At 49.0% G+C, this 13,943-nt stretch overlaps 1 protein-coding gene across 2 annotated transcripts in view; it reads right to left on the reverse strand.

Annotated features, from left to right (window-relative positions):
• Positions 1-9,092, reverse strand: part of IPO9 (importin 9) — a 34,065-nt gene extending 24,973 nt beyond the window's left edge. The window contains exons 1-6 of one of the 2 annotated variants that reach the window (XM_040535503.1): positions 8,887-9,092; positions 2,826-2,887; positions 2,090-2,176; positions 907-1,108; positions 626-714; positions 256-342 (exon numbers count right to left, since the gene is read on the reverse strand). In XM_040535503.1, the coding sequence (XP_040391437.1) occupies positions 256-342; positions 626-714; positions 907-1,108; positions 2,090-2,176; positions 2,826-2,887; positions 8,887-9,091 (732 nt within the window). In that variant the 5' untranslated portion in view covers position 9,092. Of the gene's footprint in view, positions 1-255; positions 343-625; positions 715-906; positions 1,109-2,089; positions 2,177-2,825; positions 2,888-2,976; positions 3,098-8,886 lie in introns of those variants that run through there. The other variant, XM_040535505.1, reaches the window with a different exon arrangement.
• Positions 9,093-13,943: the final 4,851 nt, after the last annotated feature.

A 13,943-nucleotide genomic window follows, 5' to 3' on the forward strand; every position in this document is an offset into this window, starting at 1 on the left:
TTCTCTGAGCTCTTACGTGCTTATCTGTTGATCTGTCACAAGTTACACTTAGTTATGGAAACCAAGTCACAGTTTCAAGGCATGCATGTAGATGAGGGAGCGAGCCACTTTACATGTATTAAATTACACCCTCTCCCCCAAAATTACAGTTGATGGCATCTAATTCTCCCGGTGTTTCATTTTCATATTAACAATTATTTAAAGCCTTGCTCAGTTCGAATTCAATATATGTTGCAGGGGATGTTACACTCTTGCCTTTTCCAGCTCCTCCATGTTACAGATCATGTGGGCACACGTGGTAAATATCTCCACTGCACGCGACCTTGTGCGAATACCATATACCTAGAAAAAAATGTAAGTAGATCAGGAACATGAGATATGTTAGTTTTAAGTTATCCTTTAGTTTTCTTCTTTTAATTGTATTTATTTTTTGCTTTTATTCTCTTTTATTTCTAGCTTCGGAAGTTCTATTGAAACGTTAGCTCTCATGAATTACCACATTATTGAGAAAACTCTTTAAGTCTCTTACTGTGCTATAGTTTAACCATTAAACCTGGTATTTCTGTGCTCCAAGAAATGTTCCCACGAACACAATTCAGTACCAACTTAATGGTGAAGATCATACCTCAGCCATTGTGAAAATTTTGTACATCTCTGGAAGAATAACAGGAGCAACATGCGGCATCTGTGTGTCTGTCACTTCTCGTGTAAACTCTAGGAGGTGGAAAAACAGAAATAAGTTCTTGGAGGAAAACAAATTTGTAGCAACAAAACGGAGAATTTCTGGGAAACACTAAACACATTGGAAACATTGATTTATACTTGACTAGATCAGTTTTGTCTGGCCTACATAATGGTAATCCCTAATGGCCAGCAGAAAAATCTCACGCTCTCACATACCCGTACCTGTAAGCACTCTCATGGCTCCGTGCACTGCATTCACATCCCCACTAACCAGCATCTCCATCAAGAGGTTGAACAGCTCGGGCCAGGCTTCAGGCCAGTCCCAATGGGCGATTGCTGACACTGCATAGGCAACGCTCGAGCGCACTTTGCTGATCGATTCTCTCAGCCCGTTGGGTAGGAGCTCCCTAATTGCAACTTTTGCCTGTAGAAAATAACATTATTTTTAATGTTAACGCAAAACACATCCTCAAACGTAAGGGAATTTGAAAATATATAGACTCATATATACCTATGACCATATCCTGATGCTGATTCAACGTCAGCTTTACAAAATCAACGCTCATGAGATAACAAAAGTTTGCACTGTATTTTTTTTTAATGGAAAACTGCAGGGCGTGTTGTGAAGTAGCACTCTCTTCATGCAGAGCACTCGGCCAAGCATACAGTAAACAGCCTTTCCCAGCTCCCAGTTGCAATTAGATGGGATGTAGATACGGGTGGAAGACATCCAGGGTTAGTTAAGATAATTGGCAGTTCTGATGTCAGGGACTATGTTTGCTTACTTTGGAAGATTTGGTAAAGTAGAACTGATCACCCAACCCTGAAGGGACAGAAGAAATCAAGCCAGCACTTCTGGGGCATAATTCACAGGATGTGTTTCAAGGAACCATCTCTGGATGGGATGAATCACACCCTAGATGTGAAGGATGGTCTAGCCAACAGTCAAAGGGCTGGAAACTTTGACCATTTTAGCTATTACATACTTCTACTGAACAGATTTTGAAGGAAACCCAGCAGACCTTTGAACTGAAATTTGTCATGGGAAAGCAGCCTCTAAGTCCCAAGCTGGAAAACACAGGATCCAGCAAATACCTGAAAAAAGACTGCCAGAATTACTACTTTTAAAACTTTCAAAGCAGGTTTCCTTTAGTTTTGCTCTCAGAATGACAGAAACATTATGGTTGAACTTCTCTTACAGAAATCAGCCCAAGCATCCTTAGTCTAGCATGGTTTCAAGCGACTGAAAACACATTTTTGAAGTGGAAAATGTCAGAAAACCTTAACTGAAGCCATTAATCTCTTGTAACACACAAGGGCAATGACACTTTTAAAGCCAACTACAGAGTTAATATTCTTGATGGATAAAACATCTTGAAGCAGACAATGTGGAGTCAGATCTTACCCTTTCTGTGGTCTCTGGAGGTCTGAACTTTTCTGACTGAGAACACCAATGAGTTTCCACATACTGTTTCAAAATGACAGACGCTAGCTGTATTAGAAGAGGAGTCACAAGTCAGTAACAAATCTTGCAACCACGGCCAGGATCACCCCTGCCCCATTTGCTCAGCCTTCCATCCCACGTGCTGCTTTCAGAGGGGTGACAGCCCTTGCCAAAATGCAAAAATCTTTGTGAAATGGAGAAAAAGCCCCCTGCAGTAAGATGAACCAACGGTTGTTTCTTGCACAGTGATGGCCTGTACAGTACTAACACAATAAGACAACTTTATTTTCTCACCCCTAAGGAGGCACGAGATATGGCCACGTGGTAAGTACAGAAATACAGAGCCCAAACCTCCTTTTCAAGGAGGAAAACACCTGCACAACAACCGCTGCGAAGACAGGCTGCACTTCTGCTTGCTGATGCCTGCTGTCCACCTACCAGGCTCCCCAAGTGCCCACACCCAGCACGCTGCCATCCCAGCACCAGGTTTACCAAGTCCAAAAAGCACTAATTTCAAAAAAGGAAAGCTTACAACATCTGGATATATTGAAAGTGTCAATTCTGCAGGAATTTAATCGTAAATGGAGAATGACGATGGAAAACTACCTTCAATTCTCCACCTGGAAATGCTGTAGGACATTCTGCAAACCAAGGAAATTACCAGTGAACTGATTTTTCCAGTTTTGGGTAAACTCACCTGACGGATGGCCAGGGCACCCTGAGGATCCACAGTCAGTTCTGCTAAATGAACCCCGAACTCTGCGATATTAAAAAGAAAAAAGGTTGTATCGTAGCTTTTATTCCCACACAGCAAAACTCATCAGGATTTTTGGAGAAAGACATAATACCGATTGAATGACTCATATGTGGGAAGGAGAAGACAATTCCAAAGTACAGCTTCTCAAATGAATCACCAACATTAATTCTCCCTTGCGTTCTCTGCACAAACTCCATTTATTTTCTCAGCATCTCATTTCTTTCTCTCAAGGGCAAAAATTTTGCAAGCCAGGTTAGTAACAAGCAAATGATTTAGAACCTTTAAAAAATACCTTATCTACAACAAAATGTCATTAGGCACGTCCCCACATGGTGGATGCAGGGATGGGGTCCAGGAGGGAGCAAGAAGCAAGCGGCCAGCCAGCGGTCCCCCCTCAGCCACCCGGAGCGGGGGCATCGCTGCAGCTGTCCCACGGGGACAAACCTGCACCAGCAGCACCCCTGCGGTGGCCAGCAGCAGGATCCAGGGCTGCAGGAACTCTGCCACTAAGGTTTTTGTCTGAAAAACGCACGAGCTGCTTGTGGTGCCCAAGCGAGTTCTACACCAAAGGCAAAACTGAAATGCTCGCACCAATTCTGTCCATGAGGAGATAAAGAAAATAACTAAGAGCAGCTGTTGGTATGGTAAATCCACATGCCTCAATAAATGTCCTTTAAATTGCAACTTCAAGCTCTGGGATAACTGTACTAAATACTTCATTTAATTTCATTCGCCTACTTAAGAAACGCATTTGTGAGGTTTCAGTTCCAGAAACTGGGGAGCAGAAGGGACGTCCCGTGGTCCAGCCAGCACCACCGGACTCCCGCGGACAGGATTAAATGTGCTTAAAGCATCCTGGCAAAAACGTATTGAAAAATATTCTCAAAGAGTTCTGCAGCCTTCGTTAGTGACATATCCAAGTGGTCAAACGTGGTCATCTACGGTCCTCCTAATATCCACCTCACTTGCTTTTCTGGCTTGGGAGAGAATTGCCCCTCACCTTGCCGGGCTTACACCAAACAAACCCAGTTCCTTCAACCTTTCTTTACAGATCATGCGTTTGAAAAAAAAAAAAAAGAAAAGAAAAAAAAAACACCTCTTATCTTAGCTGCAAAAGCAGAGAGACCCATTCTGAGATATACTTGACGTAACACTCCTCTCAACCACAGCAGTAATTATTTGCCTAGGAGCCTGAGATATTCCAGACCCGAACACAGCACTGAATTTCAGGCACATTTTAAACGGTGTAAGTGAACTAAGAAGCCGGAATAAATACCATGGCTTCACACAGTTGCAAAGCAAAACAGTCACACTAATGAAATCTTTCAATCTGTCATTTTCCAATCTGCACATACACATTTGAGTTTTTTCCTTTATGTACGTTAGTCTGCACTCAATTTACAGAATGCTGTTTCAGCGACTTCAGGCCACCTCTCCAGTTTTCCAAGTCCTTTCTAACTGCTGTCCAAGCAGATCCCAGTGCCATCAGCGGTAACCTGCAGGTGTGCTCGTACAGCAGCGACCACGAGCTCTGCCTTAAAATCCCCTCGGGCGGGACAATAAGCCATCACCAACCTCCCTACGCACGAGTTTTCCACCAGCGGCGCATCTGAAGGTACCTCAGACCGGTGTGTTCTTCATGGATAGTAAAAAAGGCTGAGGCTAATCGCCTCGCAAATCTTACCAAACTCTTATCATCCCCCGTGGCAGTTTCCTTAAGCAATAAGCCGTCTCTTCCATCAAACAAAGCAGATGGATTTATCAAGAACATATCATATAAAACAGTACGAACCGCGCAGCACCTAGTTAGCCAGCTGCTTAACGAGCTGTTCCAAGAATCCCTCTAGGAACTTAAATTACACCGAGGGCTGTATAGCTCACTGGCTCCTCAGTTTTCAAAGAATTGGTTCATTATTGGGTTTTTCCAGTTGACTGGGAACTTTCTGTCTCTGTCAAGGGTAAGTGCAATTGAAATGCGTCTCTTCCTAAGTGCTCCCCCCACTTATGTGCTGTGGATCTGACACATCAGAAACATGAAGTCTTCCTCCTAAGTCTGTAAAACCAAAAGATTAGAAACTTGTAATGAAAGGCCCGATATAGGGAACATTTAGCAAACCCAGTTCCTCCCAGCTCCTCTCCATCAACCTTGCTATTAACAAATGCTCCTTGAGCTGCCGGGGCTCAAGGAGCGTTTGGACACCGCTCTCGGACAAAGGGTTTGGGTTTTGGAGCCAGGAGTTGGACCCGATGATCCTGGTGGGTCCCTTCCAGCTCGGGACCTTCTAGATGCCCGTGACCCGTGACCACACGCCCAGCCCCAGGCTGCTTCAGGGCAGCTCCGAGCCAGGCTGCAGCAGGGCCATGCTGGCACAGGGCAGACCCCGACACCCGTGGGGAGGGCTGAATGTCAGGAACACCAGCTTCCTTCTACTTCTTTTGGATTATTTCCATCTGATGCTCCCTCGGCTTTGTCACAAGTCACAAATAATCGCTCCTCGCCCTCTCTGCCGCTTACGATTTTATAGCCTCCATCTCTGCTCTCTCCCAGGCAGAAAAGCCAATTTACTTGCTCCATCTCAGAACAGCTTTTCCACGCTTCTGACCGTCTCCGTGCCGCGCTTCCCGTGCCTGCTTTATCCCTCCCGAGAGCGGCAGGCCCGCAGCGCACGCAGGCTGCAGAAGCACGAGGGATTTACGCCGTGCTTTGTTCTCCGTTCCCTCCTTTCCGGTCCATTTGCCTTTGGGAGCAGGGCAGAGCAGTGAATGGATGTTTCCAGGAATCTCTCCATGCTAACAACCACATCTCTTCTCCAAGCAGCAGTCGTTAGCACAGCCCGCTGCTTTTTAAGGCATCGCTGGGGCTGCCTCCTCCTCTTCCTCATTCATCAGCACCACCTTACACCTCCTGTTTGCACACCCCACCACTCAACTCCCTCCTGTGAAATCCTTCTGTGGTTTTTGCCACTGATTTTCACGCCAGCCAAACCGAACAGCTCGGTACCACCAGCAACTTTGTCACACCGCTGCTCACTCTTCTGCGCACCGTTAGGGATGTGCTGAGCAGCACAGCTCTGTGCGGGACTTCTGATCCTCTCCATGCGGTGCAGAACACAACCAGGCTCTTCTGCCTCTTGTCTTCAAGCAGTTATTAACTGTTAATCAGTTATTAACTCAAGAGCTGTCCACAGCAGCTTAGTTTCTTCACAAAGTTTCAGTAAGGGAATTTCCTAAAAGCTTTCTTGCAGTCCCAGGACTCCTTCAAGCAGCTCTTCCATTACACACAGATCGGCTCTGCCACAACAATCACATGTACCCAGCTCTACCCATTCCAGCTCCTGACTTATTTTAAGTCCTGGAGGCAGCACTGAGGCTGTCCCGGCTCCCCTGCGGCAGCCCAACGCTCGCCCCGCTGCCCCTTAATGGAAGCTGCCCCGCACCTACCAGCTTACGTTATCTGGTGCCTTCCACAAGTTTCACAGCGTGGCTGCAGCAGGGTAATTCAGTGCTGGAGTCCCCGTAAAACTCTCGCAGATGCATCCTGCAGCACTTGCTGTTGAAAGCAAACCGGTAATGAAATCGCTTCCAGCCGTGCTCCAACGGGGCGTGGGTTCTCCAGAGGGGCTCGTGTACAGAGGCCCTCCCGGACAGCACGCGACATCAGCTCCAACACCTGGAATTCAGCTCTTCCTCGCCCCTACGCACCTTGAACGCACCCTTCCACACTTCTATCACTGGGGGGGCCACAAAAACTCCTTGAAATGCTTGCTGCTTCAATTGCATTTGAAAGCACAAGTATTTTATGTCTTTTACAAGTGTTTCCTCAATCGTTTTTTGGCCTGTCTCCATTCATTTTTAATCAAAAGTGCCAACACCTATGTCCTTTCCTATTACCCTTGTTTTTACTTTCAGCATCTTCTTTAGCCTGCTTGATGACAGCATGGTTCTGGTTTCTTTAAAGTACTTCTGACCCACATAATCTATACTTCTTTCCCTCACTAACCTGCTGTTGGCAAGCCCTGCGCTCCAGGACCTGACTAGGAAACGCTCTGAGCGACCTGTTCTGATATTGCTGGTGCTGCTTTCATCAGGAGAGCTGGACTGGAGACCTCCTGAGGTCCCGTCATCCACATCATTCTGTGCTTCCTTGGTTACTCCTCTCTTGTCATAGTCAAGCAGCATCGGAGGAATAAGCTATGTTTTCCATGCAAAAGCCAGGAGGAGGAGCAGAACTCACTCCCATTTATTGCTTTCTTGTTCTGGGTGGGGGACAAAACTGGTGTCACCTGCAAACTGCACGAGCGCGTCCTCAGTAGCCTTCTCCAGGTCACAGGTAAAGCTGTTAAACAGAATAAGCCCCGCAGTAAAGCCACATGGTTCTGGGAGTTGAAAGCAGAGAAGTGTCGGGGCATCCACAACCTCTCTGGGCTACCATCCCTGGAGCTGCTCAAGGCCAGGTTGTACGAGGCCCTGGGCAACCCGATCTAGTGGGTGGCATCTCCGACCATGGCAGGGGTGTTGGAAGTGGGTGGTCTTTAAGGTCCCTTCCAACCTGGAACATTCTACAATTCTATGACAAGGATATTTGCAAAGCTGTGGAAAAGAGAAGGCAAAGATAACTCCATTCCTCTTACCCTAAACGGTACCAACCAGATGTAGTCCTGTTGTGTTCCTGGGCGTCCTATGGGATATTAGGGGCATCCGTCACCTACAGCCCGCAAAAAGTAGTGTTTTCTGGAAATCTGTTACTCAAACCATTACACAAACTTGCTTTGATTTCTTGTGGTAATATTCAGACTGTTAGGAAAAAAGAAAGCTGCCACTGAAGAGCATGCTGACTACAAGTTTGCAGCACTTCAAACTCATACTACTGCACTGCCACCTTTAAAGCTCCACCAGCTGCGATGGCAACAAACAAATTTCCTTGTAATGCATCAAGGAAGACTCGACCTGAGAGTGTTACAACAAATGATAAGGGACTGTATAAGTAGATACGTTTTTATCAAACAATTTGCTTTCCTTTCATCGCCCTGGTTTCACCCAGGGCAATCACAACACTGTTCTGGAGCCAGGCACACCCTTACGTCTTCCTTCTCTTTACCATAAACTGCCTTTGATAATGCGTCTGAGCTCAAGTTCAGGAGCAAAAAGAGTTTAAAGCACTTCCCAGAACACCTCCGGAATGGCAAAATCAGACAGGAGGTAAGGCAAAGCGTGCAGGAGGGACCAGGAACGAGCGACCCGCTGAGGAGCCGGGTCAAGGGCTCGAGCCAGGGCTGCAGCACCGTGCCCTCACCGCCTGCAGGACTCCTTGCAGATCTTCCAGGGGCTTCGACAGATTTCAGTCCTTTGGGTCGGGTCACCAAATTTGAGCTGACACGAAATAACCCGTGAACACCAACAGCGTTTTAAGCGTGGCTTGCGTGCGGCAAAAGCCTCGAGCGCACGACCTGCCTCGACGACTCCACCAAAAGCCAAACGAGCAGGGGCTGTCGGGCACTGGGCCTCCTGCTCGTGTCAGCTCCAACCCGGAGAGCCAGGGGCCAGCCCCAGCGCCCCCTCAGCGCCCCTCGGGGGGCCCGGAGCACCCGGGCTTGAAGCGGGGACCGGGCAGGGCCACAGGCCCGCAGCCCCCCGGCAGTGAGAGCGGCAGCAAGGGAGCCCAGGGCACCGGTACCCAAAGAGGTGCCAAGTCCGGGCACCCAGGGGTGAGGGTCCCCCTTTCCTTCTCCCCCTAAGCCCCCCCCCACGGGGGTACCACGGGTCCCGGCATCCCGGGGGCTCCCCGTTCCCTCCTCCCCCCCCCCCCCCCGGTGCCCTGGCTCCAGGCACCCCGGGGGCTCCCCCTTCCCCCCCCCCCCCCGAGCTCCCGGCTCGGCAGGAGGCGGGGCGGCCGCGGGAGCTCCGCTACGGGCGGGCGGCGCTTCCCGCAGGGCCCCCGCGGCCCAGGCCCGGCCCCTCCCTCCCCGCAGCCCCGCTCCCGGTGCCGCCGCCCCGCACTCACCCTCCGTCACCTCCAGCACCTTCACCTGCTCCTCGGCGGCGGCGCGCACCGCCTGCACCGGGCACAGGATCCCGGTCAGCGTCTCCACCAGCGCCTCCTTCAGGCCCTGCGCCACCGGGCCCGGCGCGCTCCCTCCTCCTCCTCCGCCGCCGCCGTTGCCGCCGCCGCCGCCCCCCGGCCCGCCCGCCGCCGCCGCGCCCGCCATCGCCCCCGCTCCGCTCCGCCGCCGCCGCGCGCCAAACGCACGCACGGCGCGCGCGCACCCCGCCGGGATGGCGGCGAGGCCCCGGCGCCGCCCACAGCGCCCCCGGGCGGCGCGGAGGGAAAATGGCGGCGGCGCCGCCTCCGTGGGAAGGGAGGGAGGGGCCGGCTCGGTGAGGCGCTGTGGGGCGGCCCCGGCCCGGAGTGGGGAGGAACGATCATGGAATGTAGTCTTTAATGGTCACAGAATCATCAGGGGTGGAAAAGCCCTCCAGGATCACCTGGTCCACCCACCCCCTGCCACCACCGTCACCCACTGAACCGTGTCCCCAAGCACCACGTCCAACCTCTCCTTGAACACCCCCAGGGACGGGGACTCCACCACCTCCCTGGGCAACCCGTCCCAACGCCTGACTGCTCTTTCTGAGAAGAAATGTCTCCTCATTTCCAACCTGAACTTCCCCTGGCACAAGTTGAGGCCACTCCTGCTAGTCCTAGCCCTGGTTATGTGCGAGAAGAGGCTGACCCCCAGCTCCCCACATGTTCCTCTCAGGGAGTTGCAGAGAGCAGTAAGGTCTCCCCCTGAGCCTCCTCTTCTCCAGACCAAACACCCCCAGTTCCCTCAGCTGCTCTTCACAGGACTTGCGCCCCAGGCCCTTCACCAGCCTCATAGCCCTTCTCTGGACACACTCCAGGGCAGCAACTTTACAAAGCATTACAATACCAAAACGCAGTATTAACACATGCAAAATGGACACGTTGCTCAAGGGACAGCGCTTGGGGCCACGTTGGTGCTCAACTGGCCCCGGCGCTGCACCCAGCACCCAGGGGAGTTCTCTGGTTGTGAAGGGGCTACCATAGGGAGCACTGGGCTACTAGCCTTAGCCAGGTGCTGTTTAATAGTCAAGCCACCTGTCACTTCCACGCAAGTCCCTATTCCCCTAGCTGCCTTTTCCCATGACGCAGCATCCTTTTTGTGTATTTTGTTACATGCCGAGCCAGCCTTGCCGGCCTCTTCTAAGCTGAAGTCCATGCCATTGGGATAACGCTTCCAGTCACGTTCTTTCATATTTTGAAATGTTCTCATCCAGAAAGCTGCATTTGTGTAGATCACGTAATGGTTGCAGCTTGAGTTCAAGATTTCCTCTAGGAGGAGAAGCAGCAGCCTGATGAACAAGGGAAACACAGGCGCTGCACCCAGCAGGCTCCCGCAGGCATCATCCCCCTGAGCACAAATTTCAGTTCAGGTTGGAATTTTGTGCAGGGCAGACCTCGGCTGTAGGGCTCATGCCTAGAGGCAGAGAACAGGGCTCCTGTTTTAACATGTTGGCACACCGCACTGTGTACACACCCACCCCTGCCCCTCCTAGGGCCAGGACAGTTGGTGATACGGCAGATAAGGATTTTTCCTCTGTTGTTCAAAATGCTGCTTCTGCTGGAGGAACAAGTACATATTTAAACAAGGTATAACCTTGGCTAGGCTAGGGTAAACTGTTCATCTTTGCACTGTCCCAGTAGTTTGGTTTAGTGGAAAGCACAGTGCTGCACCAAAACCAGCAAGACAGGCCAGGAATATTTCACCTGACAAGCCGCTGCCCCCCGACATGGGCTGGCTGATGTCAGAACCAACAAACAATGTGCCTGCACGTGTATTTGTCATTTTTGTCTCCTTGTAGCAGCCAGAGCTGCTGCTTCTGTATTTTAACATTTTGCAGAAAACAAGGCCACAGTTTAGAGACAAAAGCAGTATCCCCAAGTAATGCCTGTCTAGCCCATCATCCTTCCTTTCCGCTCAAGTGACGGTACAGCAGCACTGAATGCTCCAACTTGTCCTTCTGTACTGGTAGAAATTACATTTATTTGAGTCTTCCAGGCTTTTTCAGGTTTGAATTCCCATCTGTTTTGTACATTGCATGGTCTCTTCACACGTTTTCTGCACAGATGCTTCCTGCAAAGCCAGCAAACTGAGCTCACCTTTCAAACACCATGTATTTCGTGTCAAGACCAAATGGGTTTGAACATTCATCTTTTCTTTTGACATGCTTCAGGGAAGGAAGTTCAGTCACCAGAAGAAGATGATACCCTTAGCATGAAAAGGTATTTTGTGATGAACTCCTTGTTTCCTCCTGTGATGCTTTGACTCCGAGGTTACTGCAGGGCAAGGTGCACAAGTCTTCACGTTCCTCCCTGCAAGGAAGACTTCACAGAAAGACGTGTAGCTGATATGGTTATGGTTGTAATAAGCAAAAATACTTCAAGAAAAATCAGGACCAGCACAAGGGACTGGCACAGCATCAGCCTGAACAAGAACAAGGGCATTACATGGTATGCATCCCCCTTTGTTTAAAATTTAACTTCAGGGAGCAACAAGAAACCCCCCAAACCCAACAGATACTGAAGCAGACCAAACACCTGCCATGTATTCTCTGACATCGGGTTGTCCTTTAACAAGCCCTGCATGATGGAGGTGCTCACTGAGCAAATTGTGTGCATTGTAGATAAAAAGCTACTGATTTTACTATTTACAATGTTTATATATTTTAGATGCCCAGCTCACACCAGGAGGCAATCACACACACAAAAACTAGCCCAACATTGCGATGACACAGCCAGGTACCTTTAAAAAATGTTACTGCAAGCAGTAAGAATACCAAGCTTTTCAGAACTTGAAGGACTGGGGTGCATAAAGTACTTTCATTAAGCTGCATCTCTTAATTTCAGGTATGTCAGTATTTCTTTCCAACTGTCTTTCAGCATACATTCTTCTCAGCATTTGAATTTTGGACCCGGTATCATAACATCACATACACTTTTGTTTGTTCATAAAGTATTTCCTCCTTCTACCTAACATTTTTTTACTGGAATCCACTGATGATGCCAAATTCAATTTTTGTCTGTCTTAAATAGAAGTCACATGTGGAACCCGTAGTATTAATCTAGCAATGACTGTTTTATCACCTCTTTCAGACAGTTTTTATTGATGGTCTTCTTGCCTTCAGAGACTGACATGTTTACATCCTAGAGGAGAACTCTCAATACGTAGTTTGTTCACTTCTGAAGAAAGAATAAAGCCATTTTTCGAGGCTGCACACCTTAACCCTTCTCTTAGAAGAGCACATTTATAGCTAGATTCATAGAAGAGTCATCTCAGCTTCGTAATTTTGCTTCCAGGTAGCAGCTGCCTGCACATATATTCTAGAGCCCTTCCCTTCCTAAATCATGTGTGGGAAGTGTAGTCATGTCCTACTTACCTATTTCTCCTACCGCAGGTACAGCAGCCTGACCTTTTTGTCTGCCCTGGAATGGATCTAGCCTTCAGCTGAAGTCCCTTCCTCTAACTCCCTTTTCTCTAAAGTGCGCTAATGCCTAAACAATCCTCCATGCATCACAGGCAGCTGTAACACAAAACAGCTTTTGTGTCACGCTATAAAATTAACTGCATTTGTTCCTGCATCGTTCACATGAATATATGCATATTTACTCAGTATTACATCCCCTCCATCCCCTTTCCTGTTAACAAGTCACTGCTGAAGTCCCACAATGCACAAAGAAGGTATTTCAGGTCTGTTTTTCCTCTCCTGGTGCCATTCAATATATAAAACAACTCCACAGCTGTAAAGGAAATGTTCCCCCTCCCTGAATCAATTGTTTGTACTCCCTAATTTCCCCAGCTGTATATGAAATATTGGGATCTGATGTGTTGTCCCTAAGAAATTACATCCTTTTCTATATTTGAAACTCACTTTAACCCCTAAGTTGTTTTACTTTTCCTTTCTTCTCAACCTAAAGAAGAGGTCTCAGCACAGACCATCACCTAGAATGCAACTGGGAAGGACAGAACTGGGTTGTTTCAATTGTTTAATACAGGAAAAAACATATACCAAACCCTTGGTATAAATGCTCTTTTCTCCCAATGCATTTGATTACTCAGATTTTTGCTTTTGCTGGTGGCCAGCAGGGCTGACCACTGATCACATCAATAGTGAAATTCCAGCAGCAGTTTCCGCCTGTGGAATACAAACATGTATGCATTATCTGGGTGTGAGCAGCAAAAACGGCTGGCACGTTAGGCGGTGTAAGCGAAGTGCTTGAAGAAAACCAGCACCACTTCTGGCACCTTCGTTTAGCGAGTGCTGACATAAGACAACTGCCTAACATCTCTTTTGCCACCTCCAGAGGAATAGAGATCCACGGCTGCCAATCCACGCAGTCACCGAGCCACCGCTGTGAAGCAGAGCACACAGTGACCAGCCTGGTGACCACTTTCCCATCTTCCTCCCATCACAGAATGGTTTGGGTTGGAAGGGACCTTAAAGATAATCCAGTTCCAACCCCCTTTGCCATAGGCAGGGACGCCACCCACCAGGCCAAGGCCCCAACCAGCCTGGCTTTGAGCAACACCAGGGATGCGGAATCCACAACTTTTCTTGGCAACCTGTTCCAGTGCCTCACCACCCTTACAGTGAAGGATTTCCTCCTAATGTCTAATCTAAATCTATCCTCTTCTAATTTAAGGCCATTCCCCCTTTTCCTATCATTATCTACCCGAGCCAAGAGTCCTTCTCCATCCTTTTTATAGGTCTCCTTTAAGTACTGAAAGGCCGCAATGAGGTCACCCCAGAGCCTTCTCTTCTCCGGGCTGAACAGCCCCAGCTCTCTCAGCCTTTCTTCGTAGGAGAGGTGCTCCTGCCCTCTGATCATCTTTGCAGCTCTCCTCTGGACTCGCTCTAACAGTCCCACATCCTTCCTGTGCTGGGGGCCCCAAACCTGGATGCAGGACTCCAGGTAGGGCCTCACAAGGGCAGCCTACTTTTCAGTGCTTCACAGCTCTCAGTGATTCAAGGCATCTCCAACGT

The sequence above is a fragment of the Cygnus olor genome, chromosome 24 (assembly GCF_009769625.2).
Source record: "Cygnus olor isolate bCygOlo1 chromosome 24, bCygOlo1.pri.v2, whole genome shotgun sequence".
NCBI classification, from domain to species: Eukaryota; Metazoa; Chordata; class Aves; order Anseriformes; family Anatidae; genus Cygnus; species Cygnus olor.